At 35.4% G+C, this 18722-nt stretch overlaps 1 protein-coding gene across 4 annotated transcripts in view; it reads right to left on the reverse strand.

Annotated features, from left to right (window-relative positions):
• The window catches only part of MKLN1 (muskelin 1), a 237763-nt gene that overhangs the window by 207483 nt on the left and 11558 nt on the right, over window positions 1-18722 (reverse strand). For 3 of the 4 annotated variants that reach the window (XM_021002257.2, XM_021002254.2, XM_021002256.2), the window contains exon 2: window positions 6321-6390. The exons of the other annotated variant lie outside the window; for it this stretch is intronic. In XM_021002257.2, coding sequence (XP_020857916.1) covers window positions 6321-6390 — 70 coding nt within the window. The remainder of the gene's footprint in view (window positions 1-6320; window positions 6391-18722) is intronic. 4 annotated transcript variants of the gene reach the window in all.

The raw sequence follows: 18722 nt of genomic DNA on the forward strand, positions 1-18722 counted from the left end.
CTTCAAACTTTAAATCTATGTTTCTATGATCCCCCAAATTCAGTATTCAGCTCTCTCCTGCTCCCAGATTATACTGGGCCATCAGGAGAATGAGTAACATAATGGTTTCCATTCTGGTGTTCTCAAGAATGGAAGAACTTTTTTTCTCATTAAAAGGAGCACAGGATCATATTTGTTTTCACTAGAAGGTACCTAGAGACCATCTCTTCCAACTTCTTCATTTTGTGGATGAGGAAACTGAGTCCAAAACAGATTACATGACTTAATTTAGAGTCACTTATTATTTATTAGACTTATTTAACTGGTAACACAGTTGAGAGAGCAATGGGCCTGGAGTCAGGAAGACCCGAGTTCAAATGTGGCCTCAGATACTCACTAGCTCTGTGATCCTGGGCCAGTCATTTAACTTCTGTCTATATCAGTTTTTTCTACTATAAGATGAGGATCATAATAGCACCTAATTAACAAAGTTGTTGTGAGGATGACATGATATAATATTTGTAAAGTGCACAGCACGAGTCACATGGTAGGTGCTGTATAAAACTTTGTTTCTTTTCCTTTCCTTTACTCAATCAATATCCCATAGGGAGTGACAAAGTCAGAAATCAAACATAGTACGTGCTACATACAAGTTTTTCTTCTTTGGTGTCAAACGCAAAATTTGAAACCAGAACTTCCTGATTCACACTCCAAGTCTAGCACTAGATAATTAGTCAAAGACAGAAAGACACTAACAATCTCTCTCTGTATGTGTATATAAACACACGCACACACACACACACATATATACATTATATATATATATATATATATATATATATATATATATATATATATATATATATATATATATATATATATATATATATATATATATATATATACACATCACACTGACACTTTTTGTGACAGCAAAACAGTAATACTGGAAATAAAACAGATGCCTATTGATTGGAAAATGGCTAAACAAACTCTCGTACATGGCCGTAATGGAATTATAGCACCATAAGAAATCAACCATATGAAGAACTCAGAGAAGCATAGGAAAACTTATAGGAACTAATACAGAGTGAAGTAAGCAGAACCAGGAAAAAAATAAACATGATGAATACAATGTAAATGGAAAGAACAATAAAAAGAAAACCTAACATTACATAATTATTATAATGACCAAGCTTGACCTCAGAGCAAAACTGAGAAAATGCACCTTCCTTCAGAGTGTGTGTGTGTGTGTGCGCGCATGCATGTGTGTGTGTACGTGTGTGTGCGTGTGTGTGTTGGCTGGGGGGGGTATTAAAGTGAATAATATTTGTGAACCTTTTCATTAAAAAAAAAATGACAAAATACTGTGAAACAAAGCCTAAAAATTTACCAGGTACATTTAGTACCTGGTAATCTAACAAAATATGTATATTAATCTGTCTTTAATTCCATAGGTCAAATAATCATGAATGCTAAAGCAGAGGCCTAATACACCACCCCCTACATTTTTCAGATGAGAAAAATGAGGCCTATACTAGAGTAAGAAAAATTCAAGTCTCCTAATAAGCAGCCCATTTACTATACCACACAATCTATACAACAAATCACTAAAGTCATGTATGTACTTAAAGCATACATGAAACTATGGTTTGTCAGACTAGCAACTAATGACAAAGTTATAAAGTATGCCTCTTTTAAATAACCTTTCTTAGAAAGAGATCAAAATAACAATAATGGACTTCGAACAGATCTTGTGTATAACAGTTAAAAAAATTTCTTTTACCTGTCCCAATTTTAATTAACCTAAGAATATGTTCCAGTTTATCTGAAAACTATGTTTTCCTAGGCTATGGCCTTTATGAAATGCATCTGCTTAGGAAGGGTGAAATTACTGATTTAAAGTTAATTTGGGTAAAATGTGTGTCTATCAACTGGGAAATTGATGAACAAACTAGGTTATATGAATGTAAAAGAACACTGTTGTGCAATAAGAAATAATATGAGGAACTCAGATAAACATAGGAAAATTTTTATAAATAGATGTAAAATATTCAGAACATAAGCAAAACATATCCAATGACTACAATAGTGAAATTGAAAAGAACAATAAATGTAAGTTGCTCTCTGAGTAATTATAATAATCAATTTTAGTTCCAGAGAACAGATAATGAAGCACTGCTTCCTCCTCTTCGCAGAAGAGAGGGTCTAAAGGGGCAGAATGTTGATGCAGACAGAGTCCTCCATCAGCTGTTTTTCCTTAACTATTTTTCTTGGTTAGAAGCGAAAATTCAATCCATGATGGGGTGGGGGAAGGGAAAAGGAGAGCAGAATGATATGTAAAAATGTTGGTGATGTTTTTTAAAGAGGTATCAATAAATATTTTTTAGTGTGTAAAGTGAATTGTGGCTAAATTTTCATAACAAAGATGACAAATTAACAATGAGTTCAATACTTGCAATATAAACATACATAAATACAAAACAGAGAGTAGGTATAAAAGATGAAGTTTAAATGAGAGTCTTCATATTTACTATTGGAGTATTTGGCATGGGAAAAGAAAATAATAATCGGGGGGGAAAAAGTCCTCCTATGAAATGTATGAGAATGTGGGGAATGTCAATTTTTTAAAGGAGGATAAAAATAAGTCACATAGGTAAAAAACTGTATTTTGAAAAAAGAAACTACCATTCTGAACACCAACTACTCAGAAGGGTCAAGAATCTATTAATAAAACAATATTCATTTTCTCAATAAGATATACAATAAAACCTCATTTATTCAGCATCACGGAACAAGATGCTCACAAAGTCATTTTTCCAGATGAATAAAGTTGGCCATTTTAAGCACCAAATTTTAAAACTGCAAAGTTTTAGAGCTGAATGGGCCAGCTGAAGATTATCTACAGAACTACCAACTCATCTTCTCAATAAAGCCCAGAGAAGTGATATTCCCATGGTCACACATGCAGTTAGTGGCAGCAATGTAACTCTTCAGAGACACAGGTCTCTTAAGATCCAGTAGAACAGTCTTTCCAATACAAGAGGCTACCTTCCTTTACATAAACTATTTTTGATGTATACTTTGATATGTCTAAGAACTATGACAGAACCACTCATTAATGTGGGTACAGACTGCAATCCATTCATTTCTCCTCACCCTGTACAAGCCCTGCCCATAACTCTCCACAGGAAATCCACCCAACTTTATTCTTATACCTCTTCCTCTGGATTTCTTGACATTATGTGGTTATCAATGAAGCATTCCACCTAATCCTCTCCTGCTATATGACAAACTCACAAAACTTACCAATTACAGATCCTTCTGACGATATCCTTTACATGGTTTCTCCTCAGTAATTCTTTGTTGGTAATACATTGCAGCTTATGCACATTTACCACACATCACCCTTCTCCCTCTGCCCTTTGGTGATCCCTAACTTTAATTCTTTACAGAGTATGGTAGTTCCAAAACTTCAACTATACAGCATCACTATGTTGGTATGAAAAAATGAGGCATCTGTTTCACAGAGAAACCATAAGCCCATTAAAAAGCTTTGAACAATTTCCAAAGGCAAGCCAGTCTGCTCACTGTCTCCTTTTCAATTGGGAGCCCCTTCATTGTTCATCCATGGAGTCTGTTCAACAACTAGGTTTTGACAAGCCAGACCTCTAAGTTATCCATTCAATTGCATATCATAGTCTGGAAAACAACAGGTTTTTCCAGTATGTATAATTAACCCAAACAGGTAAGTGATTATGGAATTCACTTAGGAAGCTTTACAATGTTTGTGTTCAATGAATTCAGCATAACATTATCCACAAACAGATCATCTGAAAGAAATTATCCAAAGAGAATGAAGCTCTCTTCCACCTAGCCTTTGAACAGGAATGTGTTCCACGTCAGTGGCAAATATCTTTGGTGAAGACAGCTCTCCATGATTAAATTAATATTAATACAAAGGTGACTGAACAATGCTTATGTTGTTATACTCTTAAAGGAATTGTGTATTACTCTGACACATGCAAAGGAAACACTGTTAGAGGAGAGGCTTTACGGTGACATTTTGCTTTAGTAAATCAAATTTTTTTTTTACAGAAAACAATGATAAGAATCCTGAGAAACTATTCTCTACACCTTCTAGTCAACTAAGTAACTGTAATAATGTGGTCTGTTACAGAATATCTTTTGCAAAAGTCTGCCAATCCACTTTTCCAACTTTAGTAAAAAGCATCATTTGGGTATGTATCAAGTTTATGTCTTATAAACTACATGATACACAGTTAATTCTCATCAATATTTTATACAGAATGCAAAGTAGGCATATGAGTCAATAGTTACTAGTGTTTTCCTTACTTTTTTTTTGTCTTTTTTGGGGAACAGTAATAGATCCTATTTTTTCCAAGTATGTGGCATCCTCTCCTTTCTAGAAATTTTTGAGGGAAATTTTCCTTAAATATATTAATATAAGGGGAGTCTCTTCCATTTAAGAAAACTCAGGTTTTCTTAAAAGAATTAAGAGATGATAATTTAACTGTTCGTGTTCATCACTATGAACAGTATATGCTGTAATTACTGTGTGGCAATATAATAAATCATTTTTTAAATATGGAAGGCCTTTTGTCCTTATACTAAATAATCCCAAGCTACCATATCCTTTGAATTATTTCTGCTTTTTTTTTTAAATTCCCATTTCTTTCTGCTTTCAGGATATCCAAATGCTATTTTTCTCTTCCAGGTTGTTTGCCTCTAACAACTCCCTGATCTTCTGTCTCTATATATAGAAACACTTCTACACTGCTGGGAACTAGGAAAGGAGATGATAATAAAGTCTATTAGAATTACATGTAAAATAGATGCAATGATACTGAAAGGCTTACTATGATTTATGTGCATGTACTTGTTCATAGATTTTGTAACCTACATTTTGGCTGCAGAGAAGCTTCCCTACCCTTCTCTCAGCTCCACAAGAAGGCAGAAGGGGAACTAACGCAGGAAGAGTTTCTTTTTAATTCTAGATCAGGAGTTCTAGGAGTTACGTCATGGGCTCCTTTGGTAGTGTGGTGAAGTCTGTGAACCCTTTCTCTGAATGATGCTTTTTAAATGCATAAAATAAAACACACTGGATTACAAAGAAAACTAGTTACACGAAAGTACAACTATAAAAATATATTTTTTTAAAGTTCATGGATTGCAGGTTAAGAATTCTCGTTCTAAACTACAGAGGTGTGTTACTATATATAAAATCAAACAACGTTAAAACAAAGTTATTCCACTACAACAGTGCAAAGGCAGGAAAGATCTAATGTTTAATGACTACCTTTGAATTAAAAATTCAAGTCTGAATAAAAGAAAATTACAAAATTTATTTGTTCTTCAGAATATAACTAAATATAAAACTTTAATATCACAGTGAAGAATTTCTAACAGTAAGGACAATTTTTTTTCAATTAAGATGAGAAAAAGGCAAACTGGCTAGATAAGCAACTAAATAAAGTAAAATGGAAAATTAAGACAAGAAAAATAAAACATGTGCAAAAAGCCTACCATTTAATACAAACAAGCCAGGAAAAGATATATATAATGCAAAAAGAACAAGACAATGAATTACACTACAACTTCTCTAAAATTCATTATTAACGTTATTTCCCATTGCACTGAATTCAGTAACAGCAGACAACTTTGGATCTTTTCTGTCAGGAGAAAAGTACAAGGTCCTAACATCATCCAAGTTAAGTTAATCAAATACCCAAAAGAACTTACTATAAATATTTGTTTCTCACTATAAAGCTGCCTCACAGAATCAACTTCATCTCAAAGCCAGCAATATGAAACTCTAATCTACTAACAATTCCTATAATTTACAGATGGACTAAATTAGGCAAAAAGGAAGACAACATATGTAAAATCAAGATAAGATAAAATCAAAACCTCTGCCCCAATAAAAGTTCTTACACTTCAGAGAGGCTAAAATTTAATATACATCAACTAACTTTAAAATTCATCAACTAAAAATAGGCATCAACTAAATTTCCTAAAGCCATGTGAAGAAATGGGAGTCCTATGTAAAATCAGTATTTCCATTACTGATATAGAGAAAGCAAAGAGGATTCTAAAAAATACTGCAAGTTAACTTCCATCAAACCACAAGAAAACTTTTCCAACATATAAGAACAGGGGAAATTTAATGAGTATTCTGTGAAGAAGTTTTACAAAAGAAGCAACAAATTCTAGGTGTCAAATGACCCAGTTAAGTTTCAAGAGATGATGGTGCTAAATTAATCCGGACTTATGACTACTGAAAACCATCCTATACCTATAAAGCAAAATCAGATTCTTACCTGGGGAGGGTAATTGCTCTCTGAAGACCATCGTGAAGATTGGTCATTTGGCTTATCCACTAAAATATTCCTAAAATAGAGGGAAAGAAAAACACCTTAAGTTCAAATCACTCTTAAGAATTGACTGTATTGGCAATATTAAAAATAATTATTTCATTATGGATAGCAAAAAAATATGTAAATGCTTGAAAGTAAGGTAATTAGGCCACAGATCAACAACCCAAAGACCAATGCAATAAAATCTCATTATAATCCATAAGTCTATGATTTTATATTGCTACACTATAATTGATATTCTATTTGCACAGAAGTGTATCTCCCCTAACTTGAAAGCTGCAAATCCCTTGTTTCTAATCAGTTGGTCAACAAGCATTCATTGGGTATCTACTAAGCATGTAGCACTGTGCTACATGCTGGAGATACAAAGAAAAACACAAAAAAGAAAACCTAGTGCCTGCTCTCAAGATGCTCACAGTCTAATCAGAGAGACAACATAAAAACATCTACATGAACAGAAGCAAAAGAATCTAGAAGCCTAAAGTTCTATAAACACAAAGATTCCAATTATAGTGGGGTGAGGAAAGATCATATCATAAACAAATTGAAGGATCAAGAAAGAATTATTTTCAGATCTATGAATGGGGAAGAGTTCATGACGAAACATGGGATAGTAAGAATCAGAAGATAAAATGGACAAATTAACTTATATAAAATTTAAAAGATTTTGCACACACAAAAAGAATAACTGCTAAGATTGGAAAGGAAATAGTTAAGTGGGGAAGAAAATCTTTGCAACAAGTTTCTCTGATAAAGGTCTCAATTTCAAGATATATAAGGGACTGAGTCAAATTTATAATAAAAGCCATTCCCCAGCTGATAAATGATGAAAGAATATGAAAAGGCAGTTCTCAAGGGAAGAAATTCAAATTACCAATAGCTATATGAAAAAATGTTGCAAATTATATCAGAGAAATACAAACCTGAGATTTCACCACATGCATCAGATTGGCAAAGTTGACAAAACAGATACGGCAAACGTTGGAAGGTCTTTGGGAAAAAAGGCACATTAATGCTACGCTAATGGAGCTACTAGCCATTCTGGAAAGAAATTTGAAACTATGCCCCAAATGATATTTAAATCCTTTGATTCAGTGATACCATTACAATGCCTATAATTCAAATGGATCATAGAAAGAAGAAAAGGATCCATAAGTACTAAAGTATTTATAACAGCTTTTTTTTTAGTGGCAAAGAAGTAAAAACAAGGGACGTGTTCTTTAACTGGGGAATGTCTATAGAAATTATAGTATGTGAATATAAAGCATATATTGCATTGTAAGAAATGATGAAGGGGGATGATTTCAGAGGAATTTGGAAAGATTTACAGGGTAAGTTGGACAGAACTAGGAGAAAATTTATATTCTAACAATAACATTGTGGTAACAAACAACTCTGAACTCTGATCAATGTAGGGAGTGAGCAGCCATGATTACAGAAGATCAGTGATAAAAAGCACTACCCATATGCTAAAAGAGAGGTGGCAAATTAAATATATAAAATGAGACACTTTTTTTTAACATGGCCAATGTGGGAATTTGTTTTGCTTAACTGAATGTTTGTTACAAGAGTTTTCTTTTGCTCTCCTTTCCTCTGCCCCCAGTGAATGGGGAAAGACAGGAAAGGGATAGAAAATAAATACTGGTTAAATGAAAAAAAATTTTTTAATCTAGGTGAGAGGGTCTGAACTAAGGTGACAGCTGTATGAGTTGAGAAGAAGGGTCAGATAGGAGAATGAAAATGTAGAAAAGGCAAGATTGACAACTGATTAGATATGAGGGATAGTGAGGAGCTGAATCTAAAGAGGTGCTTAAAAACTTCAGAGACTAAAGGATGGTAGTATCTTCAACAAAAATATGGAAGATTATAAGAAGAAAAGTTTGTGGGAAAAGATATTAAGTTCATTTTTGCCTATGTTGAGTTTAAGATGACTTTCAGGACATCCCATCTGAAATAAGCAATTACTAATATAGGAGTAGAGCTCCTCAGGTAGTTAGGGTAGAGCCACAGATATGTCAATTCCAAAAAGAGGATAGTTAAATCTGTAAAATCTGATGATGTAACGAAGAGAGTGTAGCAGATGATGTAAAATACACTGTTTTAGTTGCTAGGAGTGATACAAAATCGATACTTCTCAGTCTACTTTACTGGATCTTATTCAGGTCACACCTGCTTATGGTTGGGGATCACCAGGGCTCTGTCCCCGGCTCTCTTTTCTCCCTCTACATTATTTCACTTAGGGATCTATCCCATTAGCTCACATGAGTTCAATTACCTTCAGGTTAACGATGCTCAGATCTACTTATTTAGCCCTAACCCAGGGGTGGGGAACCTGTGGCCTCAAGGCCACACGTGGTCCTCTAGGTCCTCAAGAGCGGCCCTTTGACTGAAACCCCCTTAATAAAAGTTCCCCACTCCTGTGCCTAACCTCTCTCCTTATCTCTGGAATCAAATCTCCAACTCCTTATTAGAAATCTCAAATTCTATGTCCCTTTGACACCTTAAACAACATGTCCAAAATAGTATTCATTATTTTTCCTCCTAAATCTTCCTCTCTTCAACCTCAACTCCTCAGTTTCCCTCATCCCTTATTAACCAATCAATTGTCAAATTTCTACCTTTATAACATCTCTCCAACCATCCTCTTCTCTCACGGTCACCACCCTGGTGCGGGTCCTCATTGCCTCACATCTGGACTCAAGAAACAGCCTTTTGGTTAGTCTCTCTGATTCAAGTCTCTCCACTTAGCTGCCAAATTGATCTTCCTAAACCACAGCATCACCCTATTCAATAAATTCCAGTGGTTCACTACTGTCAACTGGATCAAATAGAAAATGCTCTGTTTGACTTTTAAAGCTCTTCCAAACCTACCTTTTAAGTATTCTTACATCTTATACCCCTCCATGTAGACTGATCCAGTGATACCAGCCTCCTTGCTATTCTTCAAACATGACACTCAATGTCCTGATTTTGAGTGTTTTCACTGGCTGTTCCCCATGCCTGGAATTTTCTCCCTTCTAATCTCCATTTCCTGGCTTCCTCTGCTTATTTCAAATCTCAGCTTAAGTTCTACTTTCTGCAAGAAGTTTTTCTTAGGCCTCCTTAGTCTTAGTGCTTTCTCTCTAAGACTATCCTCAACTTATCTTGCATATACTGTGTTTGTACAAAGTTGTTTTCATGTCGTCTTCTCCATTATACTGTGAACTCCTTTGGAATAGGGACTGACTTTTGGGGGGGGCTTTTTTTTGTATCCCCCATGCCTAGCATAATGCACTTAATAAAGGCTTATTGAGTTCACCAGGTACTTTGTAAAAGGAACAAAATACAGAAAAAGTACTGAAACTAAATGTGAGGAAGAAGAGACTGCTTTCAGTTGGGGAATCATGGTTTAGAACTGGAAAGGCCTGTAGAGACTGAAAAATGAAGTCCAGGGAAATGAAATGACTTGCCTACTGTCACAGGGGAATTAAATGGCAGAGTCAGGATTCAAACCCAGGGAGTATGACTTAAAAAGCCTTCTCAGAAAATAAGCAACTGGTGAGAAAGTCAAATGAGATTTAATTGCAAACTTGAAGCTAAGTCAAATTTCATCATTAGACTTACAGGGAATATTAAGGCACCAATAATTAGAAATAAGAATGAGGGACTAAGAAAAAAAAAAGTAAGTGAATTACAAATAAGTGTCCTTCTGGATCCACCTGGGAGCAATTTTATGATTTGCTTATAAAGACTTACAAGGGGATGAGAGAAATAATATTAATAGACATGTATCCAATACTGGACCAGGATTTTATTTGGTACTATCTTCAACACTGTAGAAATTAGTGAAGGAAACAAATGATTTCATAACAGTTTTAAATATTCCATAGCTGTAGGTCTAAGATAAATAGGATTCCTGCCATTCTCAGTTCATAGAGCTACTCATACATTGACTAATCTCCCCCCCACCTATCGGCAACTAAGAGTACTGCAGAAATCAATAAACGGGGAAATTCCCCTTTCCAAGGTACTGAAACCTATGGCTACTTAAGTTTTATCATCATGCTCCCCAAAATGCAGTTTTAGATGTCACCCCCCCCAAAAGACTTACAAGTATATGTGATGATATGTCTACACAAGAGTGTAAAATACAACTATAGCATACAGTATAACTACATCATACTAAAATAAATTATAATGTATAGTATATTCATTTGTCCTTTATTAGTCCCTTAACTTTCTTAAAACATTCAAAGTACTTTACTATACAATACTATTTCATAGTATAGTACTATACTCTGGAATGGGATTCAGGAAACAAGTACTAAACCAGAGTCCCCAGTCTTTGACCTCCTACAAATAAATCACTTATGTACTCTCAAGCCTCAATTTCCATTTCCTCATCTGTAAAATTAGGAGATTGGACTAGATAGTTTCTAAGGCTCCTTACAACTATAAACTCCTATAGTTTTCAATTCTCTAGAAACCTAAAAGGAAATGAATGAGTGAATAAAGCCTTTATTAAGCACTTAATGTGCCAAGTGAAAATAAGATAAACTAACAAGAATAGTGACATTAATGTCAGGAAGACTCAAGGAAGGGATTTTTCTGGACTAAAAATGGGATCTGGGATTGTTAAATGTGCCCCACTAACTGAATAAAGTGAGGGGAAAACTCTAAAAATTTAATTCAATTATATGTAGTTTTGACAGGCAGTATGGCATAGTAGATAGACAGCTGGCCTTAAAATCAGTAATAATTTGATTCAAGTTCCTCCTGTAACAAATAGTAGCTATGTGACTCTGGACAACTGATTTAAGCAATCAGTACTCTCAGGTAACTCTCTAAGAGCCTAAGTTCAGAAAAGGTGCTGGCCCAAGTCAGTAGAAAGCGATTCCTCACTTGGGAGTTCCCTAAACCAATAAAACCACAAATCCAGACCCTTCCACTTTGAATGGCTGTACACTTGAACTTAATGGATGAACTAGAGTAAACAGAGTGATTATAGGGATACTACTAAAGGAGATAAGAATAAAGTCATAAACCAAAATTAATTTTTCACATTTGAGCTAAAAAAAAATGACAGAAACCAGGGCTATGAGGACTTCAGGAGCTCCTGAGTTTCATCATCAAACTCACTACTATTCAGACTCTATACAAAGTACCCTTCAGGTTAAGAGAAGCAAAGAAGGAAAACTAGAAAAGTAAAAAGAGATTAGTGGACAGCAGTACTCAAACAAGAAGCCTCAAACAATCCACAGAGAACTCCATCCTCTATTGGTTGTTGTCCTTCGTTCTTGAAGACGACCAAAATGACATCGCTATGTTAGAATCAAGTTACAATGTGTCTGACTGTGGCTGATCAGACCAATACAAGCTCAAAATGCTCTACCATAGGTCGGGAATAAATTGTCCATGTGAACATGTGGGGTGGATTCTCTAACTTTGCACATCTTGTGTTTCTTTTGAGCAACTTCAATTCTGCTTCACTCATAAAGCACAGTACCTTCTCTGATGAGGGCACACCCTCTCCCACGTCACACAATCAATTCCAAATTACTTAAGATAGATGTTGAGAGTGTCTTTGTATCGCTTCTTCTGACCACCATGTGAACACTTGTCCTGAGGGACTTCTCCATAAAATTTAGGCAAGCATACATTTGGCCTGCCCACTGCACTCTCTTCAATAGAGTTTGGATGCTTAGCAGTTTAGCTCAAGAAAGGACCTCAGTGTCTGATACCTTATCCTACCAGGTGATCATCAGAATCTTCCTAAGACAATTCAAATGGAAGCAATTCAGTCCAGGTTTCACAGGCATACAACAATGAGGTCAGCACAATAGCTCTGTAGACCTTCAGTTTAGTAGCCAGTCTAATATCTCTTCTCTCCCACACTTTCCTTCAGAGCCCCGCAAATGCTTAGCTAGCTCTGGCAATGCGTGCATCAATCTCATTATCAATGTGTACATCCCTAGAAAGTATACTACCAAGGTAAGTGAACTTATCCACAGCATTCAAAACTTCTCCATTTGCTATGACCAATGGTTCTACGTATAGATGGTGTGGTGATGGCTGATGGAGTACCTGTGTTTTCTTGGTGTTAATTGTTAGACCAAAATTAGCACAAGGAGCAGAGAATCGATCTATACTTTGTTGCATCTCAGCTTCAGAGGCTGCACTGAGTGCACAATCATCTGCAAACAAAAAAAAATCACACACCAACACTCCCTCCACTTTGGTCTTGGCTTGTAGTCTTTGCAAGCTGAAAAATTTACCAACAGTGTGGTAGCTGACACTGATGTCATGTTCATCCTCATTGAAGGTATTTGATAACATGGTTGAAGACATCATGCTAAAAAGCAAGGGAGCAAGCTTGCCTTGTTTCACTTCACTGGTGATTGGGAAAGCACAAGAACATCATCCATTATCCAGAACTTGGGCAAGCAAGCATGCCACTGTGAAATGGTTCAATGCTGATGAACTTCTCCAGGGAACCAAATTTTGTGTTACAATCTTAGCCTCCCTACCAAGAGCTGCTCATCATCTGGGACAAAGAGCTTCAATCTTTCTTGGACACCAGCATGTAAAGAGAATGCCTGCTCAGTTTTTCAATTGTGCATACAATCCTCCCACCCCAACATTTCTGGAAATTCAAAGAATTCCTTCAGTGATAGATACCCAGTGAAGGCAAACACCTTAAAGGCCATAAGAATAAACATTGCTAAACAAAGTTTCTGTGGTAAAAGAGAACAAGCATTAAGACCCTCAGAGTAACTGCTAAGGTTAAGCCAACAGCAATTCTTAAGAAAAATAATCACAAAAGGGAAATTTAAAAAAAAAAAAAGGAAATTAATGCTTCATGAGACTGACATCAGTTGGTCCTGGCCCCTTGCTGAAATGTTAAGTCCTAGCTAACCAAAAAATAAGGTTTCAAAGTAAGAAGTTTCCTTAAGGCAGATATACCTTCATCTCACCAAATAATACAAGTTAAAAAGCACCAACCAAAACGCAGAAAATTCAGGAATTAGGAAAATAAATGAAAGCACACACCACAAGTACAAGAAGAAACAGGCACAGCACCTAGGTAAAGAATGAGAACAGAAAAAGTCAAGTACAAAGGCTTCTATGAGTACCTTTACTTTTGGGTCTTAAAGGATCCTCCTCCAACCCCTCACAATCAGGACTTTGGGCCTCTAGCAAAGAGATTAGGCTGGAAAATCAGTTATAGTGGGCTAGGAAGCCCAGAAGAGAAAGAATGATTTTTTTATATGAGGCAATTGGGGTTAACTGATTTGCCCAAAGCCACACAGCTAGTGAGTGTTATGTGTCTGAGGCCGCATTTGAACTCAGGTCTTCCTGACTCCAGGGCCAGCACTGTATCCACTACACCACCTAGCTGCCCCAGAGAAAGAATGATTTTAAAAAATATAATTAAATCTTACTACTGTGACTAATCAGGATCTCCGTCTAGTAGTTTTTCAACTGATAACACTCACCATCTGAGGAAAAGAGAGCTCATTAAACCTTGATGTTGTGACAAAACAGAGAAAAATCATGCAAGGCTGGGGACACAAAAGTACCAGAAGTGCTTGAAGGTAAAGGACTGGCAATAAGTAGATTTTCAGCAAAGATACCATAGAAAAGTGAGCACTAAATGATAAGACATACAAAAGCTAAATAAGAAGTGAAAAAGCATTTTTATAAAAAGATCTAAATGAAAGAACGAGTACTTTGTACAAAAAAGACAGTCAAAATTCCCCAAGGATGGTGAAGATATCATGATAAATTCTGCAAAGCCTCCTATAACAACAATGGAATACCTCCAAGAACTTCAGAATGGCTCAGAAAAGCAACATTAAGGGAAAATGTAAAAGAAATAAGGAAAGAAATTACACTTCTTAAGGAAGAAATTAACCCATGTAGCCAGAAATTAGTAAATTTGGAACAAAAGACAGAGACACTAGCAGCAACAACAGGGTCTTTACAACAAAAAGATAACAGAAATACTTTGCAAAAATGCAAAGTTAGAAGGGGGAAAACAGCCCAAAGCAGCAAAAAGAAAAGCTTAGAAGACATGGATTTTTTAAAAAAAGAATACTTAGACAAGGAACTAATCTAAGGATTACAAGTTTTCCAGAAAAAAAATCATCAAAAAGACAAACAAAACCATTCTCCAAGAAATCATACAGAAAAACTTCCAAGAAATACAGGAAGCTGATAGTAAAATACTGATCTAGGGAATCCACAGAACACTTAACAAAAAGGAATCCCAATTTTAAATTACTACCACACACTGTCAGCAGGTGGAGCTAAACTTCTACAACATGAGGTCATACATCTCAATATTAACTGCCACTAGGAAGGAAAAAGTGGTTTGGTACCAGGCAAGGTACAACTCAGAGAGCTGCATAACCATTTTGAACCTATTGTGTTATACGGTATAAGCTGTTGGTTGAAACAATCAATATTCCTAGCACTTCCTGTGGTTCCTTCCTACCACCAAAAAAAAAAAAAGTAAGAAAGAAAACCTCAACCCAGTAATACGTACATGGAAGTCATAGCTTATTATTATTTTGCAGTAAAAATTTTCAGGGAAATACTGAAAGAGCTTTAACAATGTAAATTAAAGGACAACTAAAAGGAAGCTGAACTCTGAGCAACAGAAAAACCAATGAAGGGCCTAGAGAACAGATAATGAAACATCCTTTTCATTCACAGAAGAAACACAGGGACAGAAAATTTATACATTGTCAAACGTAAGCACTGTGTGAGATATTTTTCGCTTAATAAGTATTCTTTGTCATAAGGAAGAGTTCAATCTGGGGACAGGGGAGAATAATTCTAAAACATCTACAAGCAAAGTCTCAAAGAAAAATACAGCTTGGGCATAAGTTCAACTAGAATTCCTAGGAGAAATGAGGCAAGTATTTTTTTAAAAGTTAAAAATATTTTTATAAATGGGAGTACAAGAATAAAAAACTGAAAAAGAAATGAGTGTTACGACAGAAAGAAATGAAAAGAGAATTAGCAACTTGGGAAAGGGAGTGCAGATTATGTAAAAAAAAAGATATTAAGAAAACTTTAAAAAATAAAAGAATGCCTCTCTTTAAATTGTCTTCTCTTACTTCAAGAATCCACACAGATGCAAACTCCTCTGCAGGAGTCTTCCCTAATCATTCCCAAATTCAAAGTTATCTCCATATCTTCAGATTTCTCACAGCAGATCACCTGGATTTCTCTGCCTTAACTACAATAAGAGACACAAAATCTCACCCAAGCAACAGATTTCCTGAAAATTAGAAAAATCAGTTAACTCCACAAGACAATAAGAAATATTTGTTTTAAGTTAAAAAAAATATACCTGAAATAACAGAATAAAATATAAAGTATCTTGTAGCAAAAAATCAACTGACCTGGAACATAGATAAAGGCAAGATAATTTAAGAATGATTTGATTGCCTGGAAGCCATGGTCAAGATAAAAAAAAGAGCTTAGACATTAACATTTCAAGAAATAAAATAAAATTGTTCAGATCTCTTAAAATAAAAGGGCAAAGTTAGAAAGATAAAGAATCCACTGGTCACCTCCTGAAAGAAACCCAAAAATGAAAATGTTCAGGAACATTATAGCCAAAATCAGAGTTTCCAAGTTAAAAAAAGAAAATAGTGCGAGCTGCCAGAAAGAAAGAATTTGGGGAATCACAATCAGGATCACACACATTTTATCAGCCAATACCATAACAGAGCGGAGGACTTGGAATAGACATTCTAGAAGGCAAAGGCTATAAAATCAAGAGCAACTGACCCAGCAAAACTGAGTATAATCCTATTTAGATTTGGAAATTTGGTCCTTTAAAGAAAAGAGAGGACATCCACGCATTCCCAATGAAAAGACTTGAGCCACAAAGAAACTCTGAAGTGCAAACAGATGAGTCAATAGGAACACAAAAGCATAAACATGAGTGAATAATTTATAAGGGAATAAACTGCTTACATTGTAATATAGGAACCTGATAGGTTCCCTGATTTCAATTCAGCAAAAAGTTTTCAACATAAATCCATTCTTCCTTCTTCATGTGCTTCTGTTTAATGGACAGATATTATTATTCCTTAATTTTCCATTCACATTTGGATATTTTTGTTTTGGACCAGTTTGTTCGGATAACACTGCAGGATAGGAAGTAATGTATAAGGCTGCAAAGGTAACTTGCGGCTGAGTCATAAGAAATCTAAATACTAAAGAGAAGAGTTTATATTTGATCTTAAAATTCATCAAGACCCATTAGGGAAAGGGAGGGAATGGTCAGAACTGAGCTTTAGGAAAATCACTTCGGTAGCAGTATGTAAAATGGATTAGAGTACGGAGAGACTAAGTAAGAGGACATTGCAATCAATAGCCCAGGCAAGAGGTGATGAGGCCCTGAACTAGGGTAGGGGCTGTTTGAGTGAAGAGAAGGACCTGGGTACCAGAGCTCTTAAAGAGACAGATATGAGATTTGGCAACTGCTTGGATACGTTGAGTGAAAGAAAGGAAGGAGTCAAAGGTGAAACTAAGGTTGCAAAACCTGTGTGACTGGAAGCCCCCCCTCCAGAGATATGAAATGATGTAGAAGGTAAGGGTGAGTATGCATGGGGGGCAGTGGGATGGAATCTCAACTGCTAATGCTTTGGTTACTTAAGTTACAGCTAATCAACCTGAAGAGACAACTATGGCTCAGAAGGGGGGAAGTTGAGAGCTTTCACACACGTGAACAATGTAAGGGAGATGGTCCAAAAATGGGCCAGTGTGATTGTGTTGGAGACCAACCTCACAAATGGCTAACACAGGGATGGTATGATGTTTCCTATCAGCAATCCTCAAAATGGCTGATCACACAGGTTGGGGAGACTAATGAACAAGTTGTGCTAAGTCTCTTATGGGAACCCACAATGTCTTTTACAAAGAATCATAAAGGACTTAGTCTTGTTTATTAAGTTTCTTTAATAACATATAGAAATAACAAACCAAATAATTTAACAAAAGAATGTTACACAAGTAAAATTTAACAATGGTAATAACAACATTGTCACAGATTAACAGAATTTCTGTGTTCAAAGGGACCTAATGTTCCACTAGTCCAACCCATTTGAGGAAAAGAATCCCTTCTAGAACAAATTTAAATGGTCATCTAGTCTATTCTTGAAGATCTCCAATGAGAGAGAAAGTACTATGTCCTGAGGCAAAATATTCCACTTTTGGATTAGGAAGTTTTCCCTTACATCAAGCTTAAATTTGTCTCTTTGTAACATCTATCCATGGAACCCACAATTTTTAAGGGCTGGGAAAGCCCAGCTTCTATACCCCCCCCAGTGAAATTTATAAAATAGGCAAAAAATCCTGAGTGCAAAGAGTGATGTAATCTTTCTATTATAGCTTTTTAAATGCCAGCAGTCTTGGAGCCAGCACTCTTGGATTAATACTGACTTGCTGCAAAATTTGGTGCAAAAAAACCCTTTGCAAAATTTCACATAGGAAATTCTGAGCCCCTTATTTCTATATAAAATAAATACAAAGAATTAGTATAATATACTGTCTTCAACTCCATTCCTAAGAGCATTACACATATTTTATACATATATATATATACATATATATATGTTTGTTTTTTAATAATCAACTTAATGCCCACATTCTGCATCCAAAGAGGAGGTAGAGATGCTTGAGCAATTTCTATTTCTCTCTAAGATTCCAAAGGGCTTTGGGGAACAACATACCTACGCATATATCACCATCACTGAAATTTATCCACCTCAAGGGAAGGAGAATAGCAACAAAATAAACAAACACTCCTGTATGATGATGTGGGGATAGGAAAATCTCACTAACCACAATCAAATCCATGTAGTTTATAATATCTCTATAAAACAAAGATGTGCTAAAAGACACAGAATATATTAAAATATATATAGTACCCCATTTCTGAATATCTCAGAAAAACAAATGTGTCAATTTTGCTAGGATTTAAAATTTCTAGTTCTCCCTAATGAACGAATTTGAAAACTAAGTTTGAACAAGTGTAAATGGAATTTGCCATAGCTTATCATACAGCTTTCCTCAAAAGTAGTACAAATGAATAAGATATATTGCTAAAACTTGGAAAGGATTGCAAATGATATCAGATGGGGGGGGTTACTTTCAATCATCCTCAAATGCATCAAAAATACCAACTGCTCATAAGCCAACACAGTAATTGTTCATCAGTCTCATCTATAGATTAAAAGTTTTCAAAAGACTTTCAGAAGGCAAAAACTGGTTAACCTAGTCACAGATATCCTAGCACTTGAAAGTAATAAAATAATATTTCTTTTAAAAATGGTCTATAAATCA

Source organism: Phascolarctos cinereus, unplaced genomic scaffold, assembly GCF_003287225.1.
Source record: "Phascolarctos cinereus isolate Bilbo 61053 unplaced genomic scaffold, phaCin_HiC Scaffold_1;HRSCAF=81, whole genome shotgun sequence".
NCBI lineage: Eukaryota > Metazoa > Chordata > Mammalia > Diprotodontia > Phascolarctidae > Phascolarctos > Phascolarctos cinereus.